We start from the raw sequence: 21,562 nt of genomic DNA on the forward strand, positions 1-21,562 counted from the left end.
ATAAGGGGATTTCCCTTTAAAAAAGGGGAGAACTTGACAGCTATGGTGAGTAGATCGCAGTCTCTTGGGAGTTGGCCCATAGCTGTCAAGTTCTCCCTTTTTTTAAAGGGAAATTCCCTTATGCTGAATAGGCTTCCTCGTGAGAAAAGGGAAAACTTGACAGCTATGAGTTGGCCACCCCTGCCCTATTGCTTTAAGAAGTTTATTCACAGCCCAGATTTGATGCAGGAAGTGACTCAGGTGGGTGGGGGTTTAGCAATGCACCCCCCTAATCCACACCACCTCTCTCGCAGAATTTCAATATAGCAACGATGGATGGCTCATCAACGGAGACAAGCAGTATTATTTCAGCACTTACACTGCTCCTATGGAAACAGGACGTGAGTTTTGCAAGAAGAACTTTGGAGATCTTACAGTCATTGAAAGCAACACAGAAAGAAGATTCTTAACAAAATATGTAAGGCGCTAGTTTATTATTTCCTCAAATAAATACTTCAGAGTAGTGAACATTCTTTGTTATAAAAGACTATGCCTTTTCGAAAATTTCATTTTGTGAAACACATGCTCTAGTATTTTGGCATACCTTTTGTTCCCTTTCACGCTGTTATCCCCGAGTAACAGCAATTTAAATTACACACATTTATTTTATTTTATGTATTTATTTATTTTGTAAGATTCATGCACCGCTTGATTTGTAAGAAAGCTCAAAGCAGTTTATGAAAGATAAAACAGTAACATCAAGAAAAAATCACAACTGTACTTTCAAACGTACAAAAGTTTAAATACTTAAAACAGATTAAAATTCCGTCAGCTTTCTAATTATTTGGGTAGGCTTGTCTAAAAAAGAATGTTTTTAGCAAGCACTGAAAAGAGAACAGTGAAGGTACTCGCTTGATCTCTCTGTCTAAAAAAAACAAACATATTAGGAGATATTTTACGAGGCCCCCCCCCTGAGGTTTTGATTGCCTAGGGGCCTCCACAGGGTTTAATCCAGCACTAGAAGGAGACCTGGAACAACAAATTTATTTTATTTTCAGTGTTTTAAATAAGTTTCAGAAGCCCCAGTTAACTGGGTGGCTAGCGACTTTAGTTATTCTCAATGTGTTTTTGAAGGGATTACATTTACAATGGTCGTTTGTTGTTGAAAAACTTATCGTTTGCCTCAGACATAGCATTTTCATCTTCATGCTTTAGATCTCAAAAAAGGACTGGACCAATGCTTACTATATTGGTTTAAAACTGAGCCTTGATAAAGACGTCAGGTAAGTAAACAGAAAACATTGGAGCTTATTATGTGACTGCCTAATTATGTGACTGCCAATTTATTAATACTAGACAAATATACATAGTACTATATAGAGAATCAAGCCCAATACAGTATATTCTTTAACTTCTCTGTGCTTATTATTATTTATACCCTGCCCATCTGGCCGGGTCTCCCCCGCCACTCTGCGCGGCTTCCAACACACATCAAAATACATTAAAATATCACAGACTAAAAACTTCCCTAAACAGGGCTGCCTTTAGGTATTTTCTAAATGTTAGGTAGTTGTTTATCTCTCTGACCTCTGATGGGAGGGCGTTCCACAGGGCGGGTGCCACTACCGAGAAGGCCCTCTGCCTGGTTCCCTGTAGCTTTGCTTCTCACAGTGAGGGAACCGTCAGAAGGCCCTCGGCGCTGGATCTCAGTGTCCGGGCTGAACGATGGGGGGTGGAGACGCTCCTTCAGGTATACTGGACCGAGGCCGAGATACAACATGCAGGGCTTTCTAGTTTTGAAAAGGGCATGAAATTGAGGAAGTGCATGATCAAGGTTTATAAAATTATGTATGGTGTAGAAAAAAAGTAAAGAAGTCTTTCTCCCTCTCTTTTTATAATACTAGAACTAGGGTTCTAGTTCCAGGCAGAGGAAGGATTCACATCCACACCAACCCCTGAGCATCCTTCACAGGACTCAGCAATCCTGCTTTATATTTCGACAAGGAATCTTCATCAAACACGGGGCATTTCCTTCATATCTAGTTCCGCTCTAAGGGCCACAGCTTAGATTTTTTAGATGCAGTAATAATTGGGAAGCTGGTATTGGTTCCCCCCCTAAAGATTACCTTCAATTTCCCTTGCACCTTAAGCCACGTTGAAAACAAAGCAAGATAACCGAATAATTTGTCTTTAAGCTGGATGGACGGAACCCCCGTGCAGTATTTAGCCTGGGCACCGCATGAACCCAACTTTGCAAACAACGATGAAAACTGTGTGGTCATTTACAGAAGGACAGGTGGGTGGTCTGCCGATTGTCGACATTTTATTTTTGTGGCGACACATCATGCACATGAAATTTACAGGAAAAAGGCATCTTATTTGTACAGGGTGAACGGTGTTCCTAAATGCAATGCACGGTTTATCTTTAATGGCAGATCACTTATTCTTTCCTGTTTAGGACTTTGGAATGATGTAAACTGTGGCTACCCCAATCCTTTCATATGTGAAAGACACAACAGTTCAATCAATTCAACCGTTGCTCCTACAGCCCCTCCTGTTCCAGGAGGATGTCCAGAATCATGGCTTTCGTTTGAAAACAAGGTACCATTATAATGTTCTTGTTTCAAAGGAACACTGGGAAACAGCTATAAAGATGTACATTACTGTCCCACATGGCTTTGTCTGGTTTTTTTTTATATTCAAAATGTGTATTGGCAGACACACACACCCCAGATCATAATGCAGCTCTGCTCATGCAGTGGGTCACTAGCAAAAGGAGCATGGATCTCATTTATCTGGTACTTTGCATTCTGCACTGTGCATCATTTGTGTAGGGCACTTCCAGACTGGTGTTGTGGGTGTGTCTCCAACATGTTATTGACACTATAATTGTGCACGAGTGGTGGCTTCATTCTGCTTCAGTTGTTTCTGTGCTGCTTCCCCAGCGCTACCACATTATTGTTGCCAGGAGTTGCAATAGAATTAGAGAAGTGGGACAGAAATAAAGCAGGACATGGGCTTGCTGATCAGAAGGTCGGTGGTTCAAATCCCTGTGACAGGGTGAGCTCCTGTTGCTCGGTCCCAGCTTCTGCCAACCTAGAAGTTCGAAAGCACACCAGTGCAAGTAGATAAATAGGTACTCCTCTGGCAGGAAGGTAAACGGCGTTTCCGTGCGCTGCTCTGGTTTCGGTGTTCTGTTGCACCAGAAGTGGCTTAGTCATGCTGGCCACATGACCCAGAAAAACTGTCTGCAGGCAAATGCCAGCTCCCTCGGCCTGTAAAGCGAGATGAGCGCCGCAACCCCAGAGTCGTCTACAACCGGAATTAACTGTCAGGGGTCCTTTACAAAAGAAATCAGAGGTGAATTTGCTGACTTATTGTGTCCAGGAAAACAGCCTAGCAGACGAAGAGCTGGGATTCTTAAATCTCTGAAGCTGACATAGTATTTGCATGCTTGAGCTAAAATGAGTCTATATATATGAGGTTCAATAACTTATCACAAATAGTTTAAGGTAGCCACAATTGTGGTACAATTAACTTAATTCCACCAATTATTTTGAAAAAGAAAATGCTTAATAAAAAGTTTAATAAAAACAAATTCCATATTGAGTTTTGGGAAGGTTCTTCTTATAAATATTTCTGGATGTTTTCAGATCTTACTTCTCCAGCAGTAATGTAAACATACCCTTAATTCAGATGATTCTAATGCTGGTTTGTTGGGGCAAGTTTGCTGATTTGGAAGTAATGGCAAACGATGGTTGGCTGAGACCAGAAAATTACAAATGGAAGGATGGAGCATGTGGACAGAGCGCCTATTCATGTGCCAGGGAGTGGCTTGGCATGGTATCTGAACCAACCCTTATGGTTGGTTCACTAGCTTGAGGGGGAGGGGAGGAAAGCAACTGCAAGCATTTCAAAATGTTCATATTTCAAGTGCAAAAAAAGGACACAGCTTTAAAGTAAAGGGAGAATTAAAGGCCAATGTCTGTTTTCTGGGTTTGAAGATGACAATCCTACCTAGACCTAGATTATACTCAGATTTCTTTCTTTTTTAATCATTCTCTCTTCAATTTTTTAGTGCTACAAAGTATTTGGGTTGACAGATGAAGACCGAAATAACTGGGATTCGGCACGAACAGTTTGCAAGGGCTTACGAGGAAACTTGGCTACTATATCTAATGAAAGGGTTCAAGGTACTCCACATTTGCATCTATAGATGCAAGCGCAAGTAATACTTGCAAAATATTACTTCAGTTTTCTATTTTCTGGAACTAATGTGCCATCAATCTGCACACCCATCTCTTTCAGTATGCTGTTATTTTATACCACAGGGGAGCAATGAAAGGCTGTAATAGTCATATTATGGTATACTGATACTCTGTTGATTAAAAAACAAAATGTGAATTGTATAATGCAACAATGATACAATACTTTTTTGGGCAGCATGGGCACCTGCCTATTACTTCATTTGGACATAATGGCAAACCATACTTTGCCTATGAGCTTGGATCCCAAATTGCTTGATCCTGCTTTAAGATCTTGAGGCAAATATTGTTTGTACAAACATTGTAAACACTGTTGTTTGCAGGGACCTGGGGATGAAAAGCAACAATTTCTACAAGCCAAAAATGGAAACTTAAAAGCTTCTCTCTTCATGTAGGGATGGGGACACCTGGGAAGGGGAGCGGGCTGGAATTGAAAATTAGGAGGGAGGAAACCATGAGTTTTCCCCAGGTGTGTTTGGGGGGACACTTCCCCCAATTGTTTCTGAGAAGTTAGAAATCCAAAAAAACGGGAGGATGGGGTTTTCCACATTTTTTCCATTGGAAAGGAGTGGAAGGACCTTCACATCTTTAGATGTGGAAACCAAATATATATGCATGTAAGCTTGAGTCTGCCTGTGTTCAAAATACCATCTGAATACAATTGATGCCTGAGTGTGTGATAATGCTCAATATTTGAAGTTATGAAACACTGAATATCAATTTATATTTTTAAAAAATTCTCCCTTCACTCTCAAGCTTAAAACTCTAAAACTTACAGTTGTGGTTTTAACATTTCTCATAGTCCTCTCAGTTTTCTAAAAAATAATAATATATAGATTTAATTTTCAAGGTATTCCCCTTTCCATTCATTCATTCCAAAACTCAGCGTTTTTCAAGGCTGTTTGGTTTTGAATAGTGTCTCAGTTTTTGGAGATGTCAGCTTTTCCTTCCACTTTCCCTTTCCCTTCCTTAGCTTTCCTTACTTCCCAGTTGAACAATTTCCCAACGGATGCATGGATAGGATTCAATGATATCAATTCAGAAGAGATGTACCTCTGGACAGATGGAAGCAGAGTCAGTTACACAAACTGGGCAAAAGGCTTCCCATCACCTAATTACGGTGCAGAGAGGGTAGGTATTTGATGAATGCACAAGATGGCGAATGTTAATTGGAAGACTGTTCCAGATCATCCCCACAACACTTCCTTTTCCACGAGCTTCTCCTGTATGTGGCCTCAAGTCAGAACCATTCAGTGTGGAAAAAAAGAGGAGCAAAAAGTAAGTTAATGGGAACAGCAAAACTGCCAGCAATACTGAATTGGAAAAATATAATACTGAAAATCAGTATTTTTCAGATACTTTTTGCCATAAAACCAGGCCCTACGCACCACAGACCGCAAGCTGTATTTTGAACTTGAGGCAGGAGTTTCAACAAGCAATTGTGCCCTAGGGGAAGTAGGGAAACAAGATCCAATGGTAGCTGATAGGAAGGCAAGGGCAATTCTGACACTTGGCCAGGCAAAGCCCAAGCCTGAACCAGAAGCCTGATGATATTAAGGAAAATGAATAGGTTGTTGGGTTAGTGGAATCCCCCTGGAGCATGGGAGTAAATAAGAGGTTTCATAAGGGGCAACAGCCTACAGAAATGTCCCGAGTCTCCCGACTTTACTCCTGGTGGCTCTCTGAATTAAATTTATATAGCTGGGGAAGAAATCAAAGATGGTCTGAATATTCCACTACTATTTCTAGCATTTGTTTCTTCTTCTTCTTTCATAGGAAGATTGTGTCGCAATGAAAAACAGGCCTCTTCAAGAATCGGGGAAATGGAGACATTTTCACTGTTCTGATAAAAAAGGCTACATATGCCAGACAGATACAGGTGGGTACTTCTGCTAATTTGTTTCCCCTATTTACATTAAAAGAAAATATCATGCAAGCCCTGATTAAGTTTTCATGGTTTCCTCTAAACTTCAGTAAAGGGCATTGCAGAGGGTAATCTACAATTTGATGATTTTAAAGTGGCCCAGATAGCAAGGTGGCCTTTGGACACACAGAACAGTTTTAGAGCACTTTTTGCCACGTTGAGTTCAGATCTTGAAGGTTGCCAAGGTATATATAGTTCAAGGCATGGTGATGGACATTTTCTGCACCTCTTGTTCAGTGATACAGTATACTGTATAATATGTGTACAGAAAAATATTATGGGCATCCTATTTCAAGGTCGCAGGTGGTGGTCTTTCTTGCAATGCTCAGCTGCCTGAGATCTTTAAACTGGAGGTACCAGGGACTGAACCTGGGACCTTCTGTGTTTGAGTCATCTTTACCGCTGAGCTGTGGCCTTTCCTTACATACATTTCTGCATATGATATCCTAGTTCAAAGGTGTGGCCGCTGCAGTCCATTCCATCCCATTACCTCCATGCAATGACTATCTAGCTTATCCAATCTACATCTCGTCACAAATGTATGGGCAGCATCCAACTGACGTACTCTGTTAGTGCATGTATTTCCATTTGCGCACTGGATTCTGTCCCCTCCCCTCTCTCCACATGTACCTCACATCCTCCCCAAATTTGCACTGGAGGGTTGGTGGAACCCCCAGAATAGATTTAGAGGCCGCATGGGGGAAGAGAGGGGGGCATTCTGTTGCACGAGTGGAAAACTGCATTGATGGAGCAAGTTAGTTGGATAGTGCCCCATGTCTATAAAGTTATTTTTCTCCTTTATCTTTTTCTCCTTTTAATTAAAGTAACACTGCATTGGATTTGATTTTCCTCTTGCTTTTGCAGACCCCAAAACTCCTGTTCTTCCAACACCCACACCAGTTTATCATATCCGTTATAATAACAATACCTACTTCTTCCTTGAAAGCAAAATGGCATGGAAAGATGCTCAGAAAAGTTGTGAACAACAAAGCTTTAACCTTGCTAGCATTTTAGACCCTTTCACCCACTCATTCCTCTGGCTGCAGCTGCTGAAGTATAAAAGCCCAGTGTGGATTGGCCTCAATACTAATGTGGTAAGTGTATCACGTATTTATCTAGAAGGGGCCTTAATATGGATGCTTCTATTTGTTTCTAGTTATTTGTTTATCTCAGGTCATTCAATCAGCATGCAATTAAAATGTCAAGTCTGCTTTCTAACTTGCTTAAAATGGTAAAGGGATGCCTACCGTTAAGCCCAGTCACGGACAACTTGGGGGTTGCGGCGCTCATCTCGCTCTATAGGCCGAGGGAGCCGGCGTTTGTCCACAGACAGCTTCCAGGTCATGTGGCCAGCATGACTAAGCTGCTTCCAGAGCAGAGCACGGAAGCCCATGGCCTGGAAGCGGCCCATGGAGGCCATTTAACCGGCCCATGAGCTGCCCCCGAACCAAGTTGCCCACTCAGTGAGTCCCTGCTCGCTGCGCTAAACCAGCACAGCGCAGCATGGGGTCTCTCTTCTGTGGCTCCAGAAATCACTTCTGCGCATGCCCAGACGCTGGAAATCATGTCTGTGCATGTCCGCGGCGCTGGAAATCGCTTCTGCACATGCCCAGATGCTGAAAAATGCTTCTGCGCAGGCGTGATTTCCAGCGTCTGGGCATGCGCAGACGCGATTTCCGGCATCGCGCTGTGCCCCCCACAGGGGATCTCCACGGGAGTGATCCGACCCATGCCCGGTAAGCCTTGCCGACCCCTGTCTTAGAGCGATGAATGGCACTATTTAGCGGGAATAAACTCCAATGAAAATCCTTGCTATTACATACGGTATTTTTACATGGCTGTTTATTTGTATATGTTTTAAAATTATATATATGGATGTTTTATGATGGCCTATATTTGTAATGTCTAATATAGGTTTGGCAAAGTAAGTAAATTCAATCCAAATGAAGCCTAGATGAAGGAGATTAAATTCACTTTCCAATATACTGAGTCAGTTAAATTTTCCTGTCCTGTGCTACAAGGACAAAAGCCCTGTTCAGAATATCACATGCAGAGAACAGGGTTTGTTGATACCAAACTATCTGTTATGTTCCACTGAATTACAATACATCAAGATACTCAATGCTATCAGTTGTGGGATGAATTGACACAATGTATTTATATCATACTACCGTACTGTACATGCGTTAAGTGGCTTACCAATGCCAGGAGTTCTATGTTATCAGTCACTGGGGATTTTTCTGTGAACAGTCATTGTTAAAAAGGTCGTTATCACTGTACCTTTGCATGTCCTCTGACCTCACTGTTTACAATCTCTCATCTTCTCCTTCTATATATAAAACGTACAACCAGAACAAACCTAGAGACTGTACTTCAGATGGCAATGACTCTTGACCCCATTGTAATGGTCTGCATCTCAGCCTGTATACTCAATGCATTTTGCTAATGTGCTAATTTTTTCAGACCGATGGACAATATACATGGATTGACAAGTTCAAAATGAAGTTCACAAAATGGGCTCCAGGGGAACCAAAACAAAATTTTGGTTGTGTTTACCTGGATTTGGATGGAACCTGGAAGACAGGATCATGCAATGAACATTATTTCCCACTCTGTAAACACTCTGACGGTAAGCAAATGAAGAACAATGCTTCCCATTCACTACTTGCCTTTCAGGTTGAAGCATTGCCTCACAGGCAAGATAATTTAGCCTTTTTGCAATGAACCTTTTGCATTTCACAGAGGTTTCAAAATACATTTATATATGCAAAAACATTTTGAAAGGTCCACCCCCTGTGTAACTTGAGCCATTTTTCAAAGGACTCAATTTGTAGCATTTTTCTACCTGCTAATTCCTTAAGATTATCCCACTTAACCATTAGGGACCTCGTGAAGCCCTTATATCCCAGCTTGATCACTGAGATCCATTTGCAGGAGCATCACATGCCATTCCCTAAACTGGCGAGGTTTATTTGACAACAACAAGTAATGGCGCCATCCTTAAGTGTCACCAGCCCAGTATGGTGGAACACTCCACCAATAGAGATTCAGCAGGCGCCTCCCGTTTCAACTTTTAAACACTTGCTGAAAACTTTTTTATTCCACAAGGTCTATACAGGAGATTAAGAATACATCTTTCCACAGTAGTTAACTGATGCATGTTTTTAAGCTTCTTATATGGTTTTAATTGCGTGGTTTTAAGTACTGTCATTGTAATCCACTTTGATATTTTTTTATGAATGGTGTTATGTAAATACTTTTATAAATTAATAATGCCCTTCCACCTCACTCAGTGGGGCACAACCCACCACCTCCATAAAACCTTGGCCCAATCTAGGCCTGGTATGGGGAAAATTCCTGCATGATCTAACAAAAGTCTGATGGCCAGGAAGTTCCCACATTAAACCAAGGGTGAAGGTTGGTTGAATGTGGTTGGACAGGGTAGGGGAAGCGAGTGCCCAGTCTTTCCACATGGTGGAAAGCAGCCTGTCATATCTTGGCTCATGACCATGAGCCAAAAGGGAAAATATCACAACACATTCAAAGAGGACATAGAAAGGAGCTGAGTGAGTGGGTGCCTTTTCTATTCTCACTCTGAATGTTTCCAGATTGGGTTGGGGTTTTTTGTACTGTATATATATATATATATATATATATATATATATATATATATATATATATAGCATTGCCCAGTCATTGGTCTCCCATTGTAAGCTGTGTAGGGACACGGGTGGCGCTGTGGTCTAAACTACTTGCCAATCAGGAGGTAGGTGGTTTGAATCCCCGTGGCGGGGTGAGCTTCTGTTGCTCTGTCCTAACTTCTGCCAACCTAGCAGTTTGAAAGCACGCCAGTGCAAGTAGATAAATAGATACCACTACGGCAGGAAGGTAAACGCCGTTTCCATGCATTCTGGTTTCCATCACGGTGTTCTGTTGTGCCAGAAGCTGTAACGGATTGACACAGTTTTGAAATATTTATTCCTACCTGGCTGGAAAAGAGTTAATCCACCTCCAGCCTGACTGACATAACATTCTGATGGGGGCGGGACTGTTCCCAGTTTAAAAGGAGAGAGGAGCGGTTTGGTCAGTTAGGTGGTTGGCAGTTGACAGTTGGGAGTTAGGGAGTTGGTAGATAGTAGAGTGTTAAAGAGGGATGCAGGAGCTGTATGAAGAAAACTGTGTTAAATAAAAAAGAAGATATGTGCTTTTAAGAACCAAAGAAACTCATGTTTATAAGTTAAATAATAAAGTTAAATGTGCTTAAACGTTCACTGACTCGGCAGTGTCTCAGTACCTTCAGAGGTGTGACAAAGAGGGGAGAACAAAGCTTTCCTGGGGAAGAGGAAACTGTTTGCTGTTTCTCCTGTCATACAAAGGGCTGGTTAGCGAAGCCGAAGGAGCCACATAGTTGCCTAAGGGAGAGGCACACTGTAGCAGTAGGGATCCCAGGGAGGGAGACCCCACTGGTGGCAATAGGTTTCGAACACAGAGCCTGAGGTACTCTGGAGACAAGTCCAATTTGGACTCTGGAGGTTTTTTTCTCCTGTTTGTGGAGAAGCACAGGGAGAGCCTCTGAGGTTAAAGCAGTGAGGTGGGGGATCCATCACAGAAGCGGTTTAGTCATGTTGGCCACATGACCCAGAAAGCTGTCTGTGGACAAACACCGGCTCACTTGGCCTGAAAGTGAGATGAGCGCCGCAACCCCTTAGTTGCCTTTGACTGGACCTAACCGTCCAGGGGTCCTTTACCTTTACCTTACTGTAAGCTGCATTGTTTTCTACACTTCGGCAGGTACATCCCCTATTCAATATCATGGCAATCTCTCCTCACTTTTTACAAGGCAAAGAGTGATAATTCCACATTAAAACACAGGAAGTACCCTAAAAATTTTTTTTGGGGGAGGGGGGTTGTCAGGTAATTTCTCTTTTCAGAATCTAATTTCAGCTACCTTTAAGTCTACTATCCCACACAGAGTATAGATATTAAAATGCAATGTTAGTTGCCTCTATGACATTTTTGAATCACCGTTTTTGGATTTTCCAGTTCACTGAATAACTACAGTAGTAATTCTTTGGTACCTGTACACTATGAACGGTTTAATTTAAAAATGGCATTTTGATAACCAGTTATAGGAATGTCTCAGTTGTGCCAGCAGACTTTCTATTAAGTTCCTCATGCAAGAAACATATCTGTGCATATAGCATAGAGAATCTGGTGGAAAATTAATTGAATTACAAGTTGCTGTCTCTCCCCCCCCCAAAAAAATAGTGAAAGCGCCTACCGAGCCACCTCAACTACCTGGAAAGTGCCCAGAATCACTGGAGACCCCGTGGATTCCTTTCCGTGGCCACTGCTACCACTTTGAGACGTCATCTAAAAAATCTTGGCCTCAGGCTTCTTTAGCTTGTTTGCAATTAGGTAAGTACCTTTTCATTTAGATGCAAGATGCAAGACGTCACATCTTGTTTAGTTACACAATAATTTCCCCCTTTCCATTAGGAGTAAGTTCGCTTTTAGCAGCAAAGGGCATATGCAAAATGCAAGATTAGTAGCAAATCATACACTAAACCAGGGGTTGGCAACCTAAGGCCCGTGGGCTGGATGCGGCCCAATCGCCCTTTCAATCCGGCCCACGGACGGTCCGGGAATCAGCATGTTTTTACATGAGTAGAATGTGTGTTTTTATTTAAAATGCACCTCTGGGTTATTTGTGAGGCCTGCCTGATGTTTTTACATGAGTAGAACGTGTGCTTTTATTTAAAATGCATCTCCGGGTTATTTGTGGGGCATAGGAATTTGTTCATCCCCCCCCCAAAAAAAATATAGTCCAGTCCACCACATGGTCTGAGGGATGGTGGACTGGCCCACGGCTGAAAAAGGTTGCTGACCCCTGCACTAAACTGTAGCATCTTAGAAAGCTTCAGTCTGTTGATCAGAGAGAGAAGGAGAGAGAGATCCAGTACATACAGAAGCTTCAACCTAAGGTGGGACTTAGTATATCTTGACCTGAGAAATACGTACCTGGGTATCCAAAAACCTTGGATCAGTGGACTAGGGGGACTAGGCTAGTCCTCTAAATCAGTGTTTCCCAACCTTGTGCCTCCAGCTGTTTTCAGACTACAATTCCCATCATTCCTGACCACTGGTCTTGCTAGCTAGGAATGATGGGAGTTGTAGTCCCAAAACATCTGGAGGCACAAGGTTGGGAAACACTGCTCTAAATGTTCCCAGTAAAGTAGATTATTAAAGTCTGGCACCTCCTTCCCAAAGCCTGGGAAGCTTCTGCCTGGTTTAGGGTGGGAGGCGCAATGCTCATGTGTGTGACGTCTCCCCCCCCCCAGCCCCAATTGCCCTCACAAGCTGGCACCTCTGACCCTAACTGTTCTCTAGCAGCTGTCTAAGGCCCGTTCCGTAATTCCAAAGACCATTGTAAAGGCTGAGTCCCAACAAACAGCAATAGTGAGAAGTAGAGAGAAAGACGACAGAGGAAGTTTGGGATAGCTGAAAAATGATGAGTGCAGACTCTAAAGCGGAAGTGCTTTCTGCATATGAATAGCAGGTGCTGGGTGAATATTTCAGTGTATATATGTGGCATCTTTCAAAGCTTTGTAGTTAATTTGCCATCCTTTCCCATCCTTACGTTTATGACAGTTTTCCCCAGAGACAAGTGATGGAGGTACTGTAAACCTCAGCTCAGTGAAGGAGAGTATGTCTTGCATACAAGAGGTTAACATATGGAAAAGCGGTTTGTGAATATACGTAACTCTATGGAAAACACAGTGAGTGGGTTAATAAAAATACTTCAGTGGCGTGTGTGGAATCTGCCATGGTCAACCCATCTTGAAGTCAGCAAGTGTTTGAAAAATAAATAATATCAGACATAGTGAAGGAGATGATCTTTTCCCCTTACATGTCAAAATATTATCTAGTGTTCTGAATTGCAAAAAAAATAATTTTGCGCGAGTAACTGTTAGTCTTCAGAGCATGATAATTAGAAATTAGCCATTCTAATCACCTAAATTATGTTCTCTTTGTTTTCTTACTCATGTTTTGCAGGTGGTGGTCTGGTTTCAGTAGTTGATGCAGTTGAATCACATTTTCTGGCAGAAAATGTGGAACCCCTTGAAAGTAAAGTGCGATCGTTTTGGACAGGAATGTTCAGAAACATACATGGTACCTTTTTTGTTTAATCTTTAGTGTATGCTTATGTAATCGGTGGATTTTTATTATTATATACACTTAAATAATCTAAATGTTAATCATATCTGGCCAAATTCAAAAGACGGAGAGTTAACTCTACCGTCTTAAAAACTCCACTTTTTTCACCAGCACTTCATCCTTTGTAAGTGAAAGATAAGGAAACCAGGGTGAGATGACCCTGTTTGCATTCATCCTGGTCACAGCCCAGAATGTAAGCTTTTCTTTTTAAAAAACAGATTCTACAAATTGCACTGCTTTAATGCTGAACCAGTTAAAAAATTCAAGTCTTAAGTATATCCTGCTTAGCTAACTGACAATTTAACCAGATAGGAAGTTATTAAGAAAGATGAACAAGTAGACAATTTACAATTTAATAAGTCTTTTATTGACTGTACCACCAATTATGATAGGATCTCTGAAGGCCTGTACCAGCTGGGAGAACCTCCAGACTGTGGGCCTAATGAGCCTCCATATGCCTCCCCATTTAGCCCATGAGGCCATTTTAGAAAAGGTGCGCCCATCTTCCCTATACCTGATGACATATATGTCACCAAATATGGAACAGGTAAAAACCTGACTCAGCTGAAATGATGTTTACAGACATCCTGGAAAGGGCTGCTCTTCAGGAGCCGCTTTCAAAGCGTTGCACAAAATAATGCTTTGAAAAGACCACCTAATGTGATTGTGACATCAGGTGATTGGCAGGTGGATGGCTTACTGTGCAAGTTACAGTGATGGAGCTTCATGCTCCAGCACCGGGGGCAGAGAGCAGGTGGGGGCGGGGCTGGCGTGCGTGCGTCCCGGGGGCGTGGCGTGCCGCCCACAGGGTGGTGTGCATTCTGGGGGTGGAGCACCCAGCGTGGGTGGGGGGCAGCCACGATGGCACCCCACCGGGATCGCGCTGCCGGGTGTGGTGCGCTCCCATCGCCCTCCCTCTTCCTACGCCCCTGGCAAGATATGGAAAAGAAAGATAATCTCACCTGCTGAGCCAAAAATGTTCCCCACCCCTACCCTATACCAATGAGATCATGACCATCTTGTCCCAACATCTTTACTGACAAGTAACTCGGCCGAGAGAAGAAGCAAATCAAAATTGTGCACAGTTTCCTTTTAGATTTGCTTAGTTGTCCACTGAGCAATTCTGTAGAAAGAGGCTCCAAAGTGATTTTTTTTGGGGAGGGGGGGGGAAGCTGCTGGATTTGCCACACTGATATAAAAATCTGCAAAATCTGGTGGCCAGCCCAAGGACTGCATCATGCATGATGTTCTCCAGGCACAGATATGCACAAGGCCAGGAAATCACCTCCTCCCATGTTTTAGTCTCATATTTGAAAATCACACACCCACTTATTTCAGTGTATTGACATGCATTAAGAATCACGTTCGCAATGAGCATGCCCAGCGGTTCTGATATATTATACACAGTGAAAATTCCACATCCTCGTTCAGAAAGCTCTGCTCAACATATACTAGCAGCAGTCCTGCTAGAGCTCTTTCTCTCATTTATGTTCTAACTTAACCGTAGGCAATTGGTTATGGCTCGACAACAGCGTCGTGGATTTTGTTAACTGGAACGAGGGAGAGCCCTCTCCTCAAACTAATGAAGACTGTGTGGAAATGTATTCTTCATCTGGGACTTGGAATAATCTTTACTGCAGATCCTACCAGGCGTATATTTGCAAAAGACCTAAAAGTATGTAATACAGTAATTATACTTTACTTTGTTTAGTAGTTCCTGGGGAATATTCATTACATTGCAAAAAGCGATGCCAGTGAACCTTAGCCTTGGCCGAAATTCTTTTCAATCTTGAATGAAATCCAATCTGGTGAAAGATTCACAGCTTGCCCCCCACCCCACCCGCAGCCCATTTACCTTCTCTTAAAAACCAAGTGGAGGTGGTGGCAAGAATCTACAGGGAAAAGTGAGGGGAGTTCACTGCATGCCTGAAACCCCATTATGAAGTTGAAGTGTCTAGCTTCCTCAAGAGGATGCTTGCTTGGGCTTGAGATTTGCCTGTTACTGGAGGTTTTTTACTGGCCATAATGCAGTCTAAAGGAGTGACATCTCCATTGCAGTAGGCCTTGGGGGAAATTCCATTTCCCAAGGAACTGCTGGGACCTTTCTCCTTGGGGAACAGGGGGTGGGCTTTCCTCCTTCCCTATCTTTACAGGGGAACTAGTGCCCCCACTGCCCCCCATAGCTGGCTCAGCCAGTATGTAGAGCCAGTATGTAAGAGTCTTAAGGAAGAAGGAGGAAGCTCCAGACCACAGACCAATCTTGGCCTACCAGCAGTCTCTGTTTGGCCCACAAGGTGTTTTCCCCAAATATGTCCACTCACCCCACACCTGCTGTCATATATTATGTCAGTGGTGGGGTCATAGCTGCCAAGTTATCCCTTTTTTACAGGGATTTTCCCTTATGCTGAATAGGCTTCCTCGCGAGAAAAGCGAAAACTTGGCAGCTATGGGTGGGGTGTGTACTGGTGTGGCATTAAAGGAACAACCAAGAGCCTGTGGCGAGCTTTCTGTTGTTTCTTTGCTGGAACAAGGCATGCTCCTCCACCCATCAGTTGATGGTTGTACCTCGTTGCACGAGAGGGAAATGGTTTTCATTGAAACTGCTTCCTCCCATTTTAACAGTAGTTTCAGTGGAAGGCACTTACCCCCTCCTGGAGCAAGCTTCAAAGAATAGTGTGGAGCTGGTTGACACTGGCTTTCAACGTTTAAAGAGCAGCATGGGGCACTTTGCAAAAGTGCTTTCAAACAGCCCCGCACTGTTCCTTTGACCCCAGAAAACCAAAGGCTCAAAGAGTAGTGCCAGGAGATTGGCAGGTGGGGAAATCTACCATCTCTCCAATTTGGCTCACCGGGTTCATGGAGATAAGGATCTGGCCCATTGGCCACAAGAGGGTCCCCATCACTAGTTTAAGGGGAAGGGAAAGGAAGTTGAGGAAATGTTGGGGGCTTTCTGAGGTGAGGGTGAGGAGTGGTGGGAGTTAACAGGCAATTTCTGAACTTCAGAGTGATTCCAGAAATAAACTATATCAAACTTGGATGAATTTTTTAAATGCTTTGAACCAATGCTTTAAATCCAGAGGGAGTCTCCCATACCCTTACAAAACATTGCCCAAGATCATTTCAGACCCTGCTGAATAATTCAGTTTAATCAGAATACGCAATAAAAAGGTTTTTGACACATGGTCATTTGGTTTTTCTCTTCCAATTTTTAGTTATTGAAATTGTGTCTACTGAGAAGGTTCCAGAAAATAAAGGTAAGGTTTTGAAATAAAATCAAAATAAAGAAAAAATAAAATGAGAAATACCATGGTGAAATTTATCTTTTGAGTATCTTATGTACAAAGCCAATTTGTTTCCCGCAGAATACAACATTTTCATTTCAGCCTCCCTTCATCCACTTCTACTTGTTGTTTAAAATTTAAATATCTTACAAGCGATAGTTAGATTGACATTTGGTATTGGGGTTTTTTTTTTGTCTCAAAAAAGAAAAAAAGAAATGCCAAAAATATATGGTGGTCTTTTATACCATCTTATATTCTGGAGATAGAAAATGACCTGAGTAAATAACATTTGGTCCCCTAGTGTTTCCTACACCTAATGACCCTCTAATGCAGAGGTGGGGGGGGGGGCTGGGCTTTATAAATGTTGTTGAGCTAACTTACCAGAAGAATAAGAAAACAAGATAACTGGTTTCTCTTTAAGGTTTCCAGACTCAAAGGAGAGCAGGGCAATGAAAGGCACAGAAGTCCTGCCCACTATTGAGACTGGCAGCCCTATTCAGAGAATCTTCTTTCTACAGCCCCCTCTCACAGCAGTGTTTATAACATCTTACTGGCTCCCAGCCACCTTCCTGTGCTCCCTGTGTTCATCACAGGGAACTCAAGCACACAAATGGAGTTTGTGACCAAAGCTAACCAACCACATGAGAGCTTACTAGAGAACATACTACTGTAGGATTGGCTATTTAACCAATCAAAACTCAAAGGCCTTTCTGTAAACTTCCATGGCAATATGTTTAAACATTCCCATTTCAGCAAATTTAAACACGATGCTCATAGGTGACATTTGGTCTCAGTGTAACCTACGTCACAGGGTTGTTGTAAAGTTTACATGGGGAGGGGAGGACCTGGAATGCCACACAGAGCTCCTGGGAAGATGGCCGGGTTCAAAATACAATAGTAATAATAATTTCCACCAATCTGTTGTTATAACTGCTCTGCGTTAATTACAGAACCGAGAAAGACAGACGACACTCCTGCGCCTTCCAATAGGAGAGTTACCGCTGCGATTGTCGTGACTCTCCTGATTGTGATGGTAGCGGCTATTGCATGTTACTATTTCTACAAGAAAAGGAGCCGGCACATCCTCACAGAAGACAACTTCGAGAACTCTCTCTATTTCAATAGCAGCTCCACCCCTGAAACGAGCGACACAAAGGACCTGGTGATGAACATGGAGCGCAATGAGCACGCTGCCATTTAGTCCAGGATAATGCAAACTGTCCCTCATTCGGGAAAACGACACCAACACCACATATTGAAAGCCACAAGCATTCTACCCAAACCTGGTCTTTCCTTTGCAAAATAGTTGCCCAAACCCCACCTGATTCAGAACTTCTGTTTGCATGCTAGAAGCAGCAATAGTTTCGTTGGGTATTTGTGGCAATTCAGCAGCTTTGTATTCAAAATAGGCAAAGCTAGTATTTTGCCCAGTGGCCGCGCTGAGTTGACGACTGAGCTGATGGATAGAACAAATAAATGCTGAATTAATCATGGAGAAATGGCTATGCTTATTTGTGTATCTGCATATTCACAAATTGGGGGAAGCCATGACTTTTCAAAGTGGTATAGCACTGCTTTACATGTCTAGTGCAGACGGAGCTTAAGGGCCGGTGTTCTCATGGCGTGGTGATATTCTTTCAGTGCATGGAGGTTTGAAAAGTTTCAAATAGGTACAGAAATTTCTTTCACAGGTGTGTGGTTGATTTGGCAGCATCCAGGAAGTATGTTATCATTAGCAATGTTCTTTCTCCTCTGTTCACAAGATACTTAGCAAGTATCTCTAGCCCAACATTCAGGTTCCAGTCCAGGTACTTAGCAATAAAAAGTTCTTGGGTCTCTCCAGTACTGCATTTGCTTTGTTGTTTAGGTGCACAGCATCCTATTTTAGCTCTCTCTTTTTTAGCTATTTCCACATGTTCACCACTGCCTCTTCTGGTCCAAGTGTTGAGGGAAATGAAGGAGAAGTCTCAGGTGGAATCTACACACATGTTAAAAATGGTGTGAAAATGCTTTTTCTTTTCAATCGTTTTGAAAATTGCATTGAATTTTCGCCTTCGCCTTCTAGTATCACAATTGTATATTGCACTTTACAACACGTTCAAAATGTTATATAGCCGAGTCTCCACTCCTTTCTATGAATCTCAGGTCTTCCTGCCTTCAGCCACTAGGGGGAAGCCAAACCCCACTTGATGATCTTCATATACCCAAAGAGAAATACAGTACAGTACTCCTCAGATAACAGCAATTGTTCTATTTCATTACTGGCCTGAGGACTTGCAACTGACAGTGGTGTGTGTGTGGTTTGAGCAAGTGTTATAGGGATAGCCTCAGACGTAACTGATAAAAGTTGTGTGCTGCAGGTGGCGATGGCAGGTTGATCTCAGCAGGATCAATGACAAAGTGACAATCTAAAGGTGATGCACTCACTTTGAAGGAGCAGGGATGCAATCTGGAGGTGTTCCTGCATCCACCTTTACCACTGGAGATCCCAGGTAGCTTTGCTGTCTAGAAGCACTTATTGCCAGCCTTGGTTGGGATAGCTTGGCCACAGTACTTCAAGAATTAGATCAGGGGTCAGCAAACTTTTTCAGCAGGGGGCCAGTCCACTATCCCTCAGACCTTGTGTGGGGCCGGACTATATTTTGAAAATATATATATATATATATATGAATGAATTCCTATGCCCCACAAATAACCCAGAGATGCATTTTAAAGAAAAGGACACATTCTACTCATGTAAAAACACGCTGATTCCTGGACTCTCCGTGGGCCAGATTGAGAAGGTGATTGGGCTGCATCCGGCCCCCGGGCCTTAGTTTGAGGACGCCTGCATTAAATTACTGCAATGCACTATTTGTGGGTCTTCAGTTGAAAGCAGTCTGGAAGCTGTCCTTAGTACAGAATGTTGCAGCAGAATTGCTAACAGGGGTAAGATTCTGGCAGAATATTACCCCTGCAAAGATCTACTCTGGCCACTGATTTGTTACTGGGCCTTATTCAGCATTTTACTATTGGTTTATAAAGCCCCTTAACAGCTTCGGACCATTTTTCTTTCCACATTTACAAGCGGTCCATCTTCTAATGTGGCATATATGTCCTGGAACCCTGAAATATTTCATGCTCTTTATTCAGCTCATAGTCATCAAGGAGGAGAAGAGAAGACGAATGGCTCTTTTCCCAAAACCATCTGCTTATATACATTATTTACACAATGGGCCTTGCGTGATTGGCTACTTCAGGGCTACACCTGTGGGCCAATTATATTGTGGATTGACTTCTGCCTGCAGCCTGATTGGCTGCTCCTACAGGCCAATCAGGTAGCAGATTCACTTCTGCCAGCCGCCTGATTGGCTGCTCCAGCAGGCCAATCAGGTTGCGGATTCACTTCCACCTGGAGTTGGATTGGGTAGCTCCCGCTGATTCTGAATCCTATTGTTCTAGGATTCAGCTCAGTACATAACAAACCCCCTGACTATTGGCAGGTACTCTTGATGAATACTTTTAGACACTTTCTGAAAGCAAGCCTACAAAGACAGATAATTTAGTTATGTGATTGCGTACTGACTTTTAAAATTTTGCTGATTTTATCTATGTCTTATTCTTTTATTACTGCTGGGTAACATATTTACCCTGAGGGCCATGTTTGTCATGCTCTCGAGGTCTGCCTGGCAGTGGTTGGTGGGGCCAAAGCCCAAAGTGGGCAGGGCCAAAACATCCATACACAATTTACACACAGAGACCCCCCACTTATGTAAACATGCAATGCATTGAGAGGGGCTTACTCCCACATAAGTGTGCTTAGCATTGTAGTTTTATTATGTATATATTTTTAAACCCACTTGATGACAGTTCTAAAAAAACCCGCTAGTGGGAGGTTTATATAACATTTATGTCCTTTTCTGAATTATCTGACAATAGTCTGACAAGACAGCTGACAATAGGCATTGGAATAAAAAAAGTCCAATTGAATAGTGGCTCCAAAATTTTCAAGAAGCTTCTTAACAGCAGAGATTACTTTCATTTCTCACTCGTGTGTGTGTGTCTGTGTGTGTGTGTGTGTGTGTGTGTGTTTCCATTTGATTCACATTATCCAGATATTGTCAAGAGAGGAACTTTGGCATTAAAAAGAAGACAACTGTTGCCCTACACAGGTGCCCCATATCCCCTCACTCTCCTCTGAACATGTTCTCCTGGATATTTGAATTCATTTAAAGTAGCTAGGTGTCCCCTTACTACCTCTTTTCCAGATAAACAGTCTCATCCAGGAATGTATGGTTCCAGTTGTTCCACCTGAAGTTGATTCCTTAGAAAGTGTGTATTTGCAAGTATGCCATAGTTGTGACAATCAATTTGGTCAAGCGTTGGCTTTTTAAAATAGTGGCAGTCCTGTTACCTCCTTTAAGATGGCAAACACCATTCCCTCACACTCCCTGTTATAATTATTTTTGTATCGAAATAACACCCACCCACACCCCTCATGACACATCTGAAAATTAAAGGTAAAGGGACCCTGACAATTAAGTCCAGTCATGAATGACTCTGGGGTTGCTGCACTCATCTCGCTTTAAAGGCCGAGGGAGCCGGCGTTTGTCTGCTTCCGCAGACAGTTTTTCTGGGTCATGTGGCCAGCATGACTAAGCCGCTTCTGGTGAAACCAGAGCAGCACATAGAAATGCCATTTACCTTCCCGCAGAAGCAGTACCTATTTATCTACTTGCACTGTGTGCTTTCAAACTCCTAGGTTGGCAGGAGCTGGGACCGAAAAATGGGAGCTCACCCCATTGTGGGGATTCAAACTGCCGACCTTTCGATCAGCAAGCCCAAGCGGCACAGTGGTTTAACCCACAGCGCCAGCATTTCCCCCCCTCATAGCATTTCTAACATCTGTTGAGTTA

At 42.7% G+C, this 21,562-nt stretch overlaps 1 protein-coding gene across 1 annotated transcript in view; it reads left to right on the forward strand.

The window, feature by feature from the left end:
* LOC118091810 (macrophage mannose receptor 1) overlaps window positions 1-18,668 on the forward strand; it is a 55,756-nt gene extending 37,088 nt beyond the window's left edge. The window contains exons 17-30 of the mRNA XM_035129236.2: window positions 294-457; window positions 1,195-1,262; window positions 2,175-2,275; window positions 2,438-2,580; window positions 4,058-4,172; window positions 5,218-5,375; window positions 6,021-6,123; window positions 7,033-7,262; window positions 8,632-8,797; window positions 11,437-11,586; window positions 13,225-13,341; window positions 14,894-15,061; window positions 16,599-16,640; window positions 17,618-18,668. Coding sequence (XP_034985127.2) covers window positions 294-457; window positions 1,195-1,262; window positions 2,175-2,275; window positions 2,438-2,580; window positions 4,058-4,172; window positions 5,218-5,375; window positions 6,021-6,123; window positions 7,033-7,262; window positions 8,632-8,797; window positions 11,437-11,586; window positions 13,225-13,341; window positions 14,894-15,061; window positions 16,599-16,640; window positions 17,618-17,868 — 1,976 coding nt within the window. The 3' untranslated portion in view covers window positions 17,869-18,668. The remainder of the gene's footprint in view (window positions 1-293; window positions 458-1,194; window positions 1,263-2,174; window positions 2,276-2,437; window positions 2,581-4,057; window positions 4,173-5,217; window positions 5,376-6,020; window positions 6,124-7,032; window positions 7,263-8,631; window positions 8,798-11,436; window positions 11,587-13,224; window positions 13,342-14,893; window positions 15,062-16,598; window positions 16,641-17,617) is intronic.
* Window positions 18,669-21,562: the final 2,894 nt, after the last annotated feature.

This window comes from Zootoca vivipara, chromosome 12, assembly GCF_963506605.1.
Source record: "Zootoca vivipara chromosome 12, rZooViv1.1, whole genome shotgun sequence".
Lineage (NCBI taxonomy): Eukaryota > Metazoa > Chordata > Lepidosauria > Squamata > Lacertidae > Zootoca > Zootoca vivipara.